Source organism: Sciurus carolinensis, chromosome 10, assembly GCF_902686445.1.
Source record: "Sciurus carolinensis chromosome 10, mSciCar1.2, whole genome shotgun sequence".
In the NCBI taxonomy this organism is placed as follows: Eukaryota; Metazoa; Chordata; class Mammalia; order Rodentia; family Sciuridae; genus Sciurus; species Sciurus carolinensis.
This window is the reverse complement of record NC_062222.1, coordinates 78,733,637-78,750,247: the sequence shown is the minus strand read 5'-3', so window position 1 is coordinate 78,750,247 and position 16,611 is coordinate 78,733,637. Positions and strand designations below refer to the sequence as shown.

At 41.9% G+C, this 16,611-nt stretch overlaps 1 protein-coding gene and 2 long non-coding RNA genes across 13 annotated transcripts in view; 2 read left to right on the top strand and 1 right to left on the bottom strand.

Annotated features, from left to right (window-relative positions):
- The window catches only part of LOC124994422 (uncharacterized), a 41,454-nt gene extending 33,175 nt beyond the window's left edge, over window positions 1-8,279 (top strand). Inside the window, exons 3-4 of the long non-coding RNA XR_007110489.1 lie at window positions 6,199-6,315; window positions 7,865-8,279. This is a non-coding gene — a long non-coding RNA (uncharacterized LOC124994422). The remainder of the gene's footprint in view (window positions 1-6,198; window positions 6,316-7,864) is intronic.
- A 2,112-nt stretch (window positions 8,280-10,391) lies between these two features.
- Window positions 10,392-12,940, bottom strand: LOC124994421 (uncharacterized). 2 transcript variants are annotated; one of them, XR_007110488.1, is made up of 3 exons: window positions 12,731-12,940; window positions 10,801-10,967; window positions 10,392-10,546 (listed from the first exon to the last, which is right to left on the bottom strand). It is a non-coding gene; the product is annotated as an uncharacterized LOC124994421 (long non-coding RNA). The 2 variants fall into 2 exon arrangements; XR_007110487.1 differs by lacking the exon at window positions 12,731-12,940 and adding an exon at window positions 11,865-12,019.
- The window catches only part of Septin11 (septin 11), an 88,516-nt gene continuing 84,235 nt past the window's right edge, over window positions 12,331-16,611 (top strand). For all 10 annotated transcript variants that reach the window (XM_047566288.1, XM_047566287.1, XM_047566285.1 and 7 more), the window contains exon 1: window positions 12,331-12,526. In XM_047566288.1, the coding sequence (XP_047422244.1) occupies window positions 12,500-12,526 (27 nt within the window). In that variant the 5' untranslated portion in view covers window positions 12,331-12,499. The remainder of the gene's footprint in view (window positions 12,527-16,611) is intronic.

Below are 16,611 nucleotides of genomic sequence, written 5' to 3'. Positions count from 1 at the left end.
TATATTGATTTGCTTTTCTCTGAAAATTTAGATTATTAAATATTTTAAGACTTGAAGGGTGCGGTGGTGCACACCTATAGTCCCAGTGTCTTGGGAGGTTGAGGCAGGAGGATTGCAGAGTATAGCGAGTTGAGGCCAGCCTCAGAAATTTAGCAAGATCCTGTCTCAAAATACAAAACAAAAAAGGACTGGCGATGTAGCTCAGTGGTAAAGCACCCCTGGGTTCAATCACCAGTGCCCCTCCTCCAAAAGAGATTCTAAGACTTATAAATAAATGTGTATACATAAATATATACAAAAAATTTAAATTCAGATGCCATTAAACCCTATTATTGCATAGGACCAGAAAGAGAGTTGAATTCAACTTCTTTCTGACTTGGGGATTTCATCTGATTAGAAAATATGATGATAAGAAAAATCAGAGAGAGAGAGAGAAGTGATCAGATCTAGATTGGGATTAATCCTAAAAAAGAATTGATGGCTTGTTTTTCTCCCTAAGCACGTCTGCTAGGAACAGTTTGATTCATAGCCAATCATTCTTCCAGCTCCCTTTTTTTAAGGGTTGGGGGTGCCAGGGATTGAACTCAGGGGTTCTCAACCACTGAGCCACATCCCCAGCCCTATTGTGCATTTTATTTAGAGACAGGGTCTCACTGAGTTGCTTAGCACCTCACCGTTGCTGAGGTGGGCTTTGAACTTGTGATCCTCCTGCCTCAGTTTCCTTAGCTGCTGGAATTATAGGCTACCTCCAGCTCCCTTAATTATTGTTATTAATATAATTTGCTCCCACTGGAACTAGAATACCATTGAACATGCATAGTATTTTTGAGCATACAGACACATGTTGTATTGCCCCTTCCATTTTTCTAAGTTCATTTACTGCATGTCTAACACATACATGCACAATCTGTGTTCATCACACTTCTGTTACTATAACAAATACCTGAGATAATTGACTTATTTATAGAAGTTTTATTTTAGCTTATAGTCGTGTAGGTTTTAGTCTATGGTTGATTGGCCACGTTGCCTTTGGGCCTGTGGTAAGGCAGCAGCTCATGGCAGGGAGACTAGTGGAGCACAGCTGTTCACCTCATGGCTGGAAAACAAAAGAAAGAGGAAAAGGAAGGGGCTGGGCTCCCATAATCATCTCTGAGGGCACACCCTGAATGATCAGTAGACTTCCCATGAGGTCTCGCTTTTTAGAGTTTCCACCACTTCTCAATAGCACCAAGATAGGCACGAACCCTTCAATACATGGATCTTCGAGGGGCATTTCAGATTCAAAATCTAACAACCTTGTGAGAAAAATGAAAATTTATAAAATATGGCTAGTCAAAAAAATTTAAATAATAACAGTGACGTAACAATTCACTTTGTGACCACTACCAGAAAAGTCAGTTTCATACAGTTCAACTTAATTCTGTAAGGATAAATCTACATCTTCCTTATAGGGATTGGGATGACTGAGATCATTGATGGGAAGAAGCAAGTCTCTGAGGAAACTACATCTTGAGAAAACAATAAAATGAAAAAAAAAAAAAAAAAAAAAAAAAAACCCTTAAGACTAAAGGGGATTTCTTTTGTATGCTCTCTATTTTCCCTGTGCCTGGAACACAGATACTTTTAAAATCTGCAATTTTAGTTGCTTTTTTTTTTTCTTCTTGTTCTTTTAGTTCCAGAAATTTTAGCTGTAAATAACAGAAACTGGACACCTAACTAAAACTGACATCACAGGACGTATTCAATAAGTCAATCACCTATGGAAGAGATGGGAGATAGGTTCTGAGTTAATAATTTAGGAGTTTAACAGTATTATTGAAATCTAAATCCCATTTTTTCACTCTGCTTTCTAGTGCATGAGCTTTAGCCTTCCAGCTCCCTTTTTTATAGGGTTGGGGGTGCCAGGAATTGAACTCAGGGGCACTCAACCACTGAGCCACATCCCCAGCCCTATTCTGTATTTTAGAGATCCCCCCCTCCATGGAAATAGGCTTTATTCTTTCTTGTTTGTGTCCCACAGTAGAAAAGGTGATTTCCTGTGAATTTCTCTAAAAAGAATAAAATAGCATCCTAGAAGCTTCTAGCAAACCTGTCTTCTCATTTTACAGAACTGAGTTACATACCCATTGTGTTAGTCAGCTTTTTGTTGCTGTGACCAAAATCCTTTACCAGAACAACTTAGAGGAGGAAACATTTATTTGGGGCTCAATGCTTCAGAGTTCCCAGTCCAGAGGCACCAACTCCATTGCTCTGGGCCCGAGGTGAGCCAGCATGTCATGTCAGAAGGGCTCGGTGGAGGGAAGTTACTCAGGACATGGTACCTGGGAAGGGATCACAGGGAAAATGAACCATAACAGCTCTCACAATCCAATCATTTCACCTCTAAATATTCCTTTATTAACACAGGAGCTGTTGGGGGATGCCTCGTATCTAAACCATAGCACCCATTCTGTAACAAGTCACTATGAAGGGAATGGAATCATACTTACACTCATCTGAACCATTCCTGGAGCCAAAGGTCAATTTTCCAAATAGGTAAAATGCAGATGGCAGAGTCACCCACAGTGTCCACTGTCTTGATCCTCACTTACCTGTATGCCCTTCACCGTGCACCCGCCATTCCCACTTTCCTGTGCGTCCCTCTGAAGATATGCATTTTACTTGTTTGTTTGTAGTGTTCACCAGCATTAAAGTCTTTTTTATGATCATTGTTGTTTTCTTTCTTTTTGTTCTTTTAGTTTCAGTAATTTCAGTTGGGCTAAGGGGTAAATAGGGACAGCTTTTGGTCTGGAACGGAGCAAGAGCATTAGAGTGGATCAGCAGACCCTCGCTGCCAATATGGTGATGGCAGCAGGATGAAAGAGAATCTCCAGGGGAAAGTAAAATAACAACAATAATAGCTGTGCTAAATATTCACTCAGAGGGAACCAAGTTAGGTTTCCTCCGTCAGCTTTCTCTGCACAACTAAGGATTCTCCTTCGAATGCTGAACCTTACGTTTGTTAGTGTTTTTGGTTGTGGCATTTTTTGGTACTGGGGATTGAACCCGGGGGCACCTTACCACTGAGGCACATCCCCAGCCCTTTTTATTTTTTATTTTGAGATGGGGTCTTGTTAAGTTGCTTAGGTCCTCGCCAAGTTGCTGAGGTTGGCCTCGAATTTGAGATCCTCGCTTTAGCCTCCCAAGTCCTGGAATTACAGGCATGTACCACCATGAGCAGTTCTTAGGGTTTTAATAATGGAGGCGATTCTCTTAGACTGAGTGAAACTCCAAAGAGCTGTATTAAGATGTGGGTGCTAAGGTGGCAACACAGTATGATGGAAAGGGATGCAGATGATGGAGTCCAGCAAATCTGGGCTTGAATCCTGGCTCTGTCACTTAGCAACACAAGACTTACTAGATACTCTACCATTGAACTACTTCCCCAGCCTTTTTTTTTTCTTGACACAGGGTCTTGCTAAGTTGCCTAGGCTGGCCTTGAACTTGCAATCCTCTTGCCTCAGTCTGTGGAGTCCCTGGGGTTACAGGCATGTACAGGCCCAGCAGCATTGAGCTTCAGTATCCTCAAAATAGGGGAGACATCCGAGGATTATTGTAATGATCAAATGAAATATGAGTGTAAAAGTATCTTGCATTTGTGCCCAACACAGAATAAGCATTTAAAAAAAAAATCTAAGCAAGTCTGATGGTATCGGATTTCTGAAGAAAAAACCTACTCTTGGAGTTTTTGATATACAAAGACAAGCTAGGCATGGTGACACATGCCTATAATTCCAGATACTCAGGAGGCTGACATAGAAGGATTGCAAGTCTGAGGCCAGCTGGGGCGACTTAGCAAGATGCTGTCTAAAATTAAAAGATAAAAAGAGAGGGGATGGAGCTCAGTGATAGAGTGCCCCTGGGTTTAATCCCCAGTATTGGGGTGTGGAGGGGGGAGAAATAAATGTAAACAACAGATTTTAAAATAAATTTATTGATGTATAATTTGTATACAAATGTATAGACCCATTTTAGGTGTACAGATGAGTCTGAGACATTCACTCATATAATCACTACCAGAATCATGATACAGAGCATAGTCATCACTCCACAAGCCCCTCTGAGAGCGCAGATCAATCTTTCTACCCAAGACCCATGGCCATGCTGTTTTTGCTTTCTGTAACTATGGAGTAGGGTGTTTGGAATTTTCATAGGCACAGAATCATACTGTATGTACATTTGTCTGGCTTCTTTCACTCAGCAGGATGTTTGGGAATCTATCCACTTTTTGCCTGTATCTATAACTTACTGCATCACTGAGTAGTTAGTATCTGATTGTGTAGATGTACAACAATTAATTTGTTAATTAACCTGTTGAGATACTATTGCGATATTCCCATTTTGGGGCTGTTAGGAATAATAGACAAATAATACAAATTGTGATAATTTTATGGACATGTCTTTTGTAGAAAAATTTTTTTCTCTTATATAAAAGAAATTGTGAATTTGTTTTCCAAAGTGCTTGTGCATTTTACATTCTCACCAACAATGCAAAAGAGTTCCACTATTCAACATCTTCCCTAACAATTGGTATTTGTGATTTGTAGCAATTGGCACTTTGTAACAATTGGTCTTTGTAATTTTCACCATTCAGGTATATAGTATATAATTCTGGCTTCATTTGCATTTCCTTGAAGACTAATGAGCTTCACTTCATGTACATTTGGCTGAACATATATATCTTTTTAAATGATGTGTATGTTCACATATTGTCCCATTAAAAATTATTTTCCAAGTAGTGTAGATACATTTTCCCAGTCTGACTTACCTTTTTCATCTTTCACCTTTCATTCCTTCCATCCCCTTTTTGCAGTAGTGGGAATTGAACCCAGGCCCTTGCACATGCCACGCAAGTGCTCTACCACTGGGCTACATCCCCAGCACTCTTTAGTTTTTTCATGGTGTCTTTTGAGGAGGACAAATTTGAATTTTGATGAAGTCCAGTCATTTGGTGCTTTCGATGTTCTCTTTAAGAAATCCTTGCTGAACCCAAAGCCATGAAAAATTTTCCTGTTTTCTTCTGTAAGTTTTACTGATTACATTGGTTCTGACCCACACAGATTCAATCTTTGTGAATAGGTGAAATAAGGGTTGAGGTTCTTTCTTCTGTATGGATGTCCAATAGTTCTGCATGATTTCCAACAGGAAATCCTTTCCAATGGGGTTGCCTCGTCACCTTTTTCAAAAATCAATTGACCCGGACCTGGGGTTGTAACTCAGTGGTACAACCCATGCTTAGCCTGCCCAAATTCCATGGTACATACCCTAGTGCATAACAAAGAAACATCAGTTGATCATGTGTATCTATTCCATTGTACTATGTGATTGTACTTTGGCTGATTTTGCAGTCTTGATTTATTGTAGTTTCTCCGCAAATCTTGAAATCAGGTAGTATAAGTTCTCAACCTTGTTCTCTTTTTACAAATTATTTTGGTTCCTGGGTCTTTTGTGTTTTCACATAAATTTTAGAATTAAGTTGTCAATTTCTATCAAAGACACCTTGGTAGGACTTCAATTGAAATTATGTTGAATCTTTAGGTCATTTTAGGGTGGTTACATCTTAACAACATTGGGTTTCCAATTCATGAACATGATATATTTCTCCATTAACTTAGGTTCTCTTTAATTTCTCTCAGCAGAGTTTGGTAGGCATTAGAGTACAGATCTTACACACATTTTTGAGAAATTTATTCCTAATTATTTTACATTTTTAAGTGTTGTACAACAATTTTATATATAGTTATTTCACTATCACAATGATTCTCTTTGTAAGGCAAACATGAACTTCTTTTCCTTCCTAAAGAAAATGGAGGGCTGGACCATAGCTCATTAGTAGAATACTTGCTTAGCACATATAAAGCACTAGTTTTAATTCTCACACTGCTAAAGAAAGAAAAAATCCAAAGAGATAAAAACATTGGTTCAATATCATATGACTGATAAGTACAAGGTTATTATTGTGGGTATAAGATCATACACAATCTTGAACTTATCAATGGGTCTTTAATGGAAATTTACTGATGATATTTCCTTAGAAATACTAGGCAACTATTTAAAAGAATGAAGAAAATGACTATGATATAAAAGATCTGCAAAATATTTTGTAAAAAAAAGGACAGAGGATGTACATAGTATGCTTTTCTTTTATATAAAACACAGGATAGGAAACAATATCTTTGCTTGAAGTTACCTAAGAAAACTCTGGAAATATATACAAGACACTAAAGTATTTACCTCTTGAGAAGAGTTGTGGGGACTGGACAGATGGTGAATAAGGTAGGAGACTTCATTCTATACCATTTTATATTAATTTTTTAATCATGTAAATATATTACCTCTGAATCCATTGATTTCCCTACACCTCATCAACCATTTTTTATTTCTCCCTTATACAAGTAGGATCCTCCCCCCAAGTTTTAGTAGGGCATATTGATGCCACATAAGAGATTATATATCCTAATAATCTTCCCTGCATGTAAGTACCTTCACGTGACTGAGATTTTGCCATTAGAATGTGAACACAGGTGGCTTATGATATGTACACATCCTTTAAAGGAAACTGCTTTCCTTTCACTTCCTTTTCTTCACCTTTCCCATGGGCTGTAATGTGGACATGGTGCTTGTGAACCAGTTTTGATCAGAGAAGATAAGGTAACAACAAGAAGTTAATGGAGCAACAAAGGCCCCAACAGAAACATGGGGATGATCTCAAGAGCACAGCTGCCAGGGCTCTCTGGACTGCTCACCAAACTGTTTCATGAGAGAAAAATAAACATCTTTTTTGGGCCAATGAGTTTTGGGGTGTCTCCATTTAAGGGAGGTGTCTCTAATATAGTCACAGTCTATACCCAAAGAAACATATCAATTTAAATTTTACATAGCATATGATATTAGACAGTGCAGGAACATGAACCCAAGCATCTTGACTCGCAACCTTGTTTTTTCACTGCTGATGAGTAAGGAGGCAGTCTTGCAATGCTGATTCTGTTATCTTCCTAAAGGGTATAATGATAAGGCATGAAGAATAATCTGCCAAAATTCATCATACCAACCAACCAATATCCATTTCTGAGGATCTAGGAAGGACTAAATGAAACAAACAGAAGAAACTTGAAATACAGTGCTGATGACCTTTAAAATCTTAGGTTGGACAGGAGACAGTGGTAAAACGAAAAGAAATTTGGAAAAATTAACAAAATAAGAACATAATCCAGTAGATATTGGTAGATGAGGTAGCAAGGAACTTATGATTGAAAAAAGTTGTTAGTTTTACCACACTCAAAAGGAACAAGTCTACAATAAAAAAGAGGAGGATGCAGGGTAACCCCATGCACTGGAATTATTCAGCTGGTAGAAATAATGATGGCAGACTGGCAAGTAATGAGTAGGATGAGACAAAAGATGAGAAGATAGATAACACTGCTGTCAAAATATATAGGCATGTATTATTCTCTTCAATAGTGGCAATAGCTAGTATTCAGAGGGACTTCAACTACATAAATTTTCTAGGTTCATAAAAAGGAAACATAATGGTCCCACAATGACTGGCCACAGTGAGAAAGGAATTATCTGAAAATAAGCAATGCTGGAGCTAAGGGGAACTGACCCAGCTCCAGGGCTGATTGCCAAGGAGGTGGCCAGCAGGTCAAGTCTTCATGCTTCAGGGAACGTGGTCTTGCACAGGACATTCCTGTTTAAGACTTGATTTTAAAAGAGCATGCATTAAAGAGTAGCACAACCCTATAAGAATTGACACTTCCTTATAGGTTTAGATAATTTTTTCCCTTAAAATTAAGTTTGTAAAATATGCTTTTTGGTTTTCCAGAAATGAACAAGGTGAGGAGGAAAGACCTGGTGATACAATGCCAGCAGATGCCAAGGAAAAGTTAAAATTCCTCATCTTCTGTTTCCTCTGTCAAAGAGAAGAATGTTTTCATGAAAAACAGTCAAATGTGACTCAAAGACTGCTGAAGTCCAAGATGGTAAACAAGCAACCAATTGTTTTAAATGAGTTAAACTTTCTAGGCCTAAATTAATTATCCATGAAAGACTGTGTAAGTGATTGTAGAATCAATACTAGTCAGCTTTGGGAAGGAAGAGAAAAATAATAAATGCCAAAGGCCTGAAGAGGGACAACTATTGCCTGCATTTTTAAAGAGAATAAAACACGGTAAGAGTGGAGCCTGAGAATTATTGGCAAATTTAACAATGTCTAGGGAATTTCTACAATAAATTTTTTAAACAACAATTTTTTTTTTTTTTTTTTTTTTGTGGTGCTGGGGATCGAATTCAGGGACTTGTGCTCGCAGCACAAGCACTCTACTGCCTGAGCTATCTCCCCAGCCCTAAACAACAATTTTTTTTAATGTGTGGTACTGGATGAGCCCAGGGGTACTTTGCCACTGAGTTATATTCCCCAGGCCTTCTTATTTTAAAAATTTGAGACAGAGGTCTCCCCAAGTTGGCAAGACTGGCCTTGAACTTGCATCCTCCTGCGTTGGCCTTTGGAATTTCAGTTGTGTGTGGCCATGCCCAGCTAGTTTTAGTGTGTGTGTGTGTGTGTGTGTGTGTATTCCGAAAGATTTCCACATATAAATTCCTATCATCTTCAAATATAGATAGTTTTAGTTATTCTTCTCCAATTTGAATGTGTTTTAAAAATGTTTTACTTAACATTTTTACATATTATATAGCAGAAGAAATACAAGACCTGTTTTTTTGTTTTGTTTTGTTTTGTTTTTTTGTGTCAGGACCTGTTGTTATACTCATCAGACTGAAAGTGGTAATACCTTCTAACTTGTTCCCTGTTTCTTACTGTATTTCTTTCCAATTCATCATTTTCACTGTAGTCAGAATGATTTTGTGTTAGATAGGGTTTTTATTTTTTTATTTTTGTAGTACTGGGAATTGAACCAAGAGCCTAACGCATGCTAGGCAAACACTCTTATCACTGAGCTACGTGGTTTTTAATTCTTATTGTAAACCACAGATAACTTAAGAAAAAAATCAAAAATACATTATGGAGCCAGGTATAGTGGCACAACCTATAATCCCAGTGGTCTGGGAGACTGAGTCAGGAGGATGGCGATTTCAAGTCCAGTCTCAGCAACTTAGTGAGGCCCTAAGAAACTTAGTGAGACCCTGTCTCACACACATAGTCTTTGCCCATTCTATTTCCATGCCTGGAATTTCCTCTTTGTTTTTTCTTTGGTTAAGACTTTTCTATTCTGACAAGCAGAGTGAGTAGCTTTAAAATTCCATTATTCATATGTCTTTTTTTTAATTTAATTTTATTTTTTGTGGTGCTGGGAATTGAACCCAGGGATTTGTGCTTGAGAGGCAAGCACTTCTACCAACTGAGCTATCTCCCCAGCCCCAATTCGTATGTCTTTGTGGTGAACCCAGAGCCTTGCAAAAGCTAGGCAAGTGTCCTACCAACCGAGCTACATCTCTACTCATTATTCATATATTTTTCTTAGTATTTGGCACATTTATCTATCTCCAGGTACACTGTGTGCTGGTTAAGGGAGAGGCATCCTCATTTTAAAATTCTTAGTCTTTAGCATAGTGTTAGGCATATAGTTGAAAAGATGAATTAATCTCTAGCAACTCTATTAGGGAAAAACTATTTTTAAACAGATTTTACATATGAGAACAACTGATACACTAAAAGATTAATGAACATACCCAAGGTCATACAGCTATGAAGCAGTAAAGTCAGGAATTTGAACCTAGGTGGTCTTGCTGTAGAATAATATTAAAACAATTTCATAGTGACAGCTGACATACTGAAATAGCGTCCATAGGCTAAAAATATTATTATTGGTGATTATTTGCAGTGATGGGGGTTGACATATTTTTATTAAATATATTTATGCTTACAGCTGCAACCTGCTGCCCCACCCGTCCCCACCCCCCCCAAAAAAAATGGAGGAGAGAAGGAATAGGCAGAGAAAAGATTCAATGCTGGGAGAATTATCAGAGATTTTGTCCCTAATGAGTTTCCTCAAACATTAATTGAGATTGTGACTTTAAGGTTTTGTAATTAGGATGAACTTACCTACCCATCAAGGTAGGGAGTTCAGGTTATTATAATCTGATTAGCTGAGTTTACAAATAAGTATTCACAAACTAAATTCAAAATAAAATAAATAAACTCTGCAGTCTGGTCTGGTCAATATAATACAAAGTAGAGATTTTCTTTGTAACTGTCCTTATATCCATTGGTACTAGGTGGAACTCTCTTTTTTTTTGGCGGGGTGGGTGGCAGGGATTGAACTCAGGGGCACTCGACCACTGAGCCACATTCCAGCCCTATTTTTTTATTTTTTATTTTTTTTATTTAAAGACAGGTTCTCACTGAGTTGCTTAGCGCCTCGCTGTTGCTGAGGCTGGCTTTGAACTGGCGATCTTCCTGCCTCAGCCTCCTGAGCCGCTGAGATTACAGGCGGGGGCCACTGTGCCCAGCTGTAGAGGGCTCTTTCATTGGGCCACAGCCTGCTTCTTCCTATGGGAGAAAGGACAAAATGTCTATTTATCAGAGCTGCAGATGAAAGTATTTCTTTCTTCCCCCTCCCTCCGCACTGTGGTCATTCACATGTAATCTTAATTCAACACTTATTGAGTACCTAATGTATATTTGGCATAAAATGATGGTCCCTATGTTCAAAAGATTTGAAGTCTACGGTATAGAAATTGATCAAAGATTGGAGTTCTTTGAGTATAGGCCCAGATATCAGGTTCCATGTCAGTGCCCCTCACCTTTCTTTCACCACTGTTCTCTTCTCAGGCTGTTCCCTGGCTGTCCTGCCAGTGGAATTCAGTCCTTCCTCGCCTATCAGAGCAACTCAGTGTCTGGGTCACCACAGCTGAACCAGTGCAGGAAGACCACTTCTCCTTTCCCAAAAGTTGTGGAATGCATTGGAATCCTGCAGAGACAGATGGAGGAGCAAACTCCAGGTTCCCAGAAAGCTGGGTGCTTTCAAGTCTCAGGTCAGACTTTGAGGCGCCCGGTGCAAACAGGCGGGTTGTCTTTTACCTAATTCAATAGGCTTGGTTTTCCCTGAGGGCACAACCCTCTGGGCTGATCACTGCTCTTCACTGCCTCACCTCACTTTCCCAGTGCTTTAATCCAAGTTCCCTGCCCTTGTCTGGTAGCTATCTTCAGTCATCTTGTGGGTCCCCTTCTCTGGACTCCTAGAATCTACTGCATCTGACACACTTCACTGCCCGGCCTGTGCTGGTGTCACACAACCCCGTAAGCCCGGGGACCCTCCTACGTCCCATTCCACCTGCCTCACGGATGCACGGTAACCCTCCATCATCTGCTGGAAAAATTCTTCCCCATGGCGGAGGAGTTTCTCAGTTCTATGCACCAGGAGTAGCATCCACTGGGGTCACTCGCCTGGCACCATCCCCGCCACACGGAGCCATAGCTCCAGAGTGCTCTCTTCGGAGTGGTAGGGTCTGTCTCTGGCGACCGAATAAAATCAGCGGAGCCCCCACAAGCAGCCTCCAGTTACACGGTGGGAGGCCTCGGTCCCTAAGCTCTGGAGCAGCCGACAGATGCCTTAATTCTCCAGCGGGGGCGTTTGTCTCTTCTTTCTCTCATGCAGGCGGTGGTTGGGTCGTCTGTGGCAACAACTACGATAGCCTCTTCCTCTCTAGTGGGGTCCCCTATCTGGCACGCTACAGTGACAGCTTCCAGCTGCCTCTTGGTCTCTCCCTTTTGTAGAGAAGACTTCAAATTTTTCCCTTGTGGGGACGCGCCCAACCCCAACTCGGTCGCCCACCGCTCTCCTCGGTGACCACAACCCATTCCAGACCTGTTACTCCAGGTAGGGCGTGTCGTCCAGGGCGAACTTTCCGCGAGATGCTATCCCAATGACCTGTCTTCCCCTAGTCTCCTATACCCATCTCTGCAGCCGCCCTTCCGCCCGCTTCTTAAAACGCGCGGCGGGACCGGGGGCTGGGACCTCTGTGCTCGGGCTTTTACTTGGATTCCAGCACCTGATGGAGCGGGGGGTGGTAGTCAGCGCACAGGCTAGGGGTGGATTAGTGGCAAGCGAGAGGGTCGTGCACTGGCGCACCGCTAAATTCTGGCAAGCCCAGCCCTACGCCCAAAGCCGGTAGACCCCGGCTCCGAGCCCGCCCATCACCCGCGCTCCCACCGCCTCCGCCGGGGCGCGCAGGCCTACACCCCTTCCTGGGGAAGCAAATGGTCCCTTCCAGGCGGGTGGCCATGTTGCTCTAATAAAGCGGGAGGGGCGGCGGCGTGGGGGGGAGCAGATGCTGCTGGCTGCGAGCGGGAGCCGAGCGCGAGCAGAGCGCAGCCGCGAGGGACGCGCGGGGGAGGCGAGCCGGAGCCCAAGCGCTAGCAGCAGCAGCAGCAGCAGCAGCAGCCAGTGTCGAGCGAGAGCACCCAGGCGGAGCCGGAGCCGGAGCCGCAGCCGCAGCCGCGATGGCCGTGGCGGTGGGGAGACAGTCTGTGAGTGCTGGGGCCTCCTTTCCCTCGCGCGCTGCTGCTCCAGCGCCGGGTGGTCTTGAATTTGGAGATGGTGAGGGTGGGGGCTACCGGGGAGCCGGGCCGGAGCTCTGGACCGTGGCGGCTCTGGCTGTGGGTGTGTGCATGAATTTGGGCGCGCGTCTGGGGCTGTGGGGAGGTTGAGGAGCCCAGAGGCTCAGATCCTACCTGATGCAACAGTGTATCTCCTCGTCGCGCCCCTATTCCAGAGATATGGAAGAAAAAGGACCCTCTCTGTGTTCCCTTTAAAAGGGTTCTTTCTGCCGCGGCATTTCTCAGCTACCTCTCTCTCTCCGCGCACACCGATTCCCTCGTGACAGTCGAGAAAGGCGCCGGGTGCCGGGGGTTTCCTCTAGGCTCCCCGGCGCCCAGGGGCAATCAGGGCATGGGAATTGTGAACCGAAGCGCTGTGTCACACGGTTATAGGAGCGGGTCAAAGGGGTGGGATTTCCGTGGTGGCTTCTCCCAAGCATTGTGAGATCCCGGACACCCTCAGGCACCCACCCGGGTGACCGGGCCCTGCCCAGGATGTGGACAAAGCCCCAGATATACACAAAAGTTTTCAGAAAGGCTCCCTTGTTGGGATGGGTGGAAGTACTTAAATGCTCTGCGGCTGGAAGGCTGGGGGCGGCGGGCCGAAGAGGCGGGGACGCGAGGAAGAGGAAGGGAAGGCGGGCGCGGAGAATCGAGTGCCCCACTGACTGGAGGGAGAGGGGATGCCCCTGCCCTGAGTTTGTGGGCCAGGGGTCCAGGTAGAGGCTGCGCCTTAATGCAAGAGGCGGTTTGTAACTCGGTTTGTAACTCAGGACCCAGCCCGAGGGGAGTGGGACTTGGAGGATGCGGTCAGTGGCTGCTTTACATCCCCCGCGTGAAAGCGGGAGGGAAGAGGCGGTAGCAGCCTTTCCTTTTTATTGTAAGGAGCCTAGCCGGGTGGAGAAGGCGGAGTCCTCTTTCTTTCTCTTTCCCTTTTTCTGGGTGGATGTTCAAAGACTACTTTTGCCTTGCCGGCTCTGCGGGTGCCTCGGGCGAGGTCTTTCCTGGTCTACCTACCTCCTCTTCCTTTTCTCCTCTTTCCCTTCGCACAACTGTGCAGCTGCAGGTGGTGGCTTGAGAGATTTCGTAGGTGTAGACAAAAGTCTCACGGAGATGCTGGAAGCTCAGAAACCTCAGAATGCAAGGCCAGGCTTTCAAACTCAAGACTCTTCCCCTGTACTCCTCCCTGAGACCACGCTGGCCTTTTGCACCCATAGCCCCGGCCCAAGAGGAAATTCAAGGAGTTTCCCCTCTGAGTTCTACCTAGATGTATTTTCAAAATTTTTTCTCATGGTCAGAAAATGTACAATGGTCACACCAAAGTGCAACTGTGGGTCTTTTAGGCCTTTTGAACTCTACTATTTAATGATACACTTCTAAGAATTCTTTCTCTTGCATGCAAACTGTGGCCTTGCTAATTAGTGGACATTGTTGTCACTGAGGGAATTTGCATAGTCTCAGAACTAATCTCTATATTTTTCTGATGAGGAAATTGAGGTCCATAGCCATCAAATTTATCTGGTTATTCCCCCACCCCCTTCTTATCAGGGCACAGATTCAGAGAACTAAAATAACAATATCTGCTTTAGATAAATGGGCAAGTGTCTTGGAATGCAAATATTCTGTGCAGGGGGTGTATTTTTCAGTAACACCTATTACTGGTGCATTCTTGAGGGCCGGGGGAAGTAGAAGAAATAATTTGCTGCACATTTTTCTATAAATTAGTTAGTTCATATATGTCAGTTAAATAGGAACAATATGTGGATTTTAAGATTTAGTTGTGTGGCCTTAATCATATCCAACACCAGGTCTGCCCACCATATGTGAGCTGGAGCCCCATGGAATTCTTGTGTAAGAACTCTCATTCAGATAATAGAGGAGATTTAAAAAAAAATAATTGTGTACAGAGGAAGTTACTGCTTTCTGAACATTCCCTGTTGTCATTGGAATTAAAGTTAAATTACATAAATTTAAAAATTTAAAAATGGAAGACCTTTTTCCCCCTGACTTGTATGAATAATCAGGAATTGACTACAAGTTTGAAAAATCTCTTAATACATTACAAAAAATGTGTGATCCCACACATTTTTGAATTGAAAAGAAATTGTTGAACTGATACACTTTTTTCATTGGGTTACTCTTTTAAATGGGGTCTCTGTAGTTGTGCCTAAGAACAAATTTAGTGAATGCAGAAGATTCTCTAAACCCAGTTCCAGGGGATCTGCACTATATCTTTTAAGGTTAGAATTCTCTGCCTCTCCAGTCTCCTTATCTATTCTATGTTTAACAAAAGAAAGGAGAAGTTTTTGAGAGAAAAGAATCACTCCAAAGTTGATTTATATGGGAATGGATCTGCATAGTTACTCCTTTAGAATTAATTATATTTTTTGGTGGGTACTGGGGATTGAACTCAGGGGCACTTGGCCTCTGAGCCACATCCCCAGCCCTATTTTGTATTTTATTTAGAGACAGGGTCTTATTGAGTTGCTTAGTGCCTCACTTTTGCTGAGGCTGGCTTTGAAGTTGTGATCCTCCTGTCTCAGCCTCCCTGAGCCCCTGGGATTACAGGTGTGCAGCCACTGCCCCTGGCTTAGAATTAATTACTTTTTAAAAAAAGTTGTTTAGGAAAACACAAGTTATCTCCTTTTCCTACAAACTACCTCTCCCATCTGTACTAAAGAAAAATTCAGTTGGAATAATTGGCCCTCAGTTTTAGACATGTCAGTGTGATCTCAAGTTAAATACATTTTCATGGGGAGAAATGTTTATATGTCAAATGTAGTATTTTCTATCTTATGAAATGGCTATATTCAATTACAATCAATAACCTCAAGACTAAATTCAAATATGTTTCTTAAGTGAATTTGTTGTTGACTGTAAAATGAAAGCTTCAGTTTAATACGATATTGTTTGTTCCATTTGAAATCTTCATCCCTAACTTTTTCGTTTAACAACTGATGGTTTTAGGGCTTGGTCCTGAGAAAATCCTGAAACACATGTGCTGTTTCCAGATTGTAACTGATAATTAGCAAGAGCATTTCCCTCCTAGGGATGTGTCTACATTTTGGATGAATTAGCATTTTTGCCTCTGCATCCCAGGGCAACAATTATCTTGATTTTAAACAGCACATGGCAATTACTTTACCTGGGAATCAGGGTTTATGTAACTGATCCACTCCCTCTTAAGGTTTGGTATTCATCAAGTTTTAGATTTTAAGAGTTGAAAAGAACTTTAGAAATCATTTGGTTCAGTTTTCTCCATGCAGAGGTAGTTCTTATTTGATTCCTAATGAAAGATATGCTTAAACTTTTCCAGTGGCAGAAATTTCTCTATAATATCCTTCTGGAAATTTGTTTTAATTGGTCTTTTATCTGTTGAGACAAAAGAAATGGAAAGCCAAGTTCACTATTTGCTCACTAATACCATTATTGAGGATCTTCTATGTGTCAGTTACTGTTTTAGGTGTTGGGGATTCAGTAGTGGAGAAGAAAGATATTTCCTTCTTTCCGGGAACTTTTATTTTCTGAGATATTTAGTAGCCCTTTATATTAAAGTGATAAACTTCAGTGGTCTTTGTAAACTAATGAGAAAGGGAATTATGCACAAATTACCGAGTCAACAGTTATGGTTCAGGTAAAGGCTTTCATCGTCTGGGAATCATTATAGACAGTATCGAAAGATATGGTATATCTTGAACAGGGTAGGGTGTGTGTGGGGGGGACTGTGTGTGAGAAAGCACTGAAAAAAATGTTATTTTTCCTTATTACAAAATTGACATTTCTGACTTGAGGATGTGGCCTCAGATGGAGGGCTCTGACTGGCCCTCCATCTGAGAAAGATTAACAGAACTGAAAAAAGTCTAAGGAAGGGCCATCTATACCATAAAGGGGCTGTCCTGTAAGGGGTGGGGGGCTTTTAAAGATTAAAATTCTTTAGTTTGGGATATAAATTATATATGTGGAGCCTCTATAGGTAATTATTAAGGAATGCAAATAGTATTTGAAGTGCAGTAATC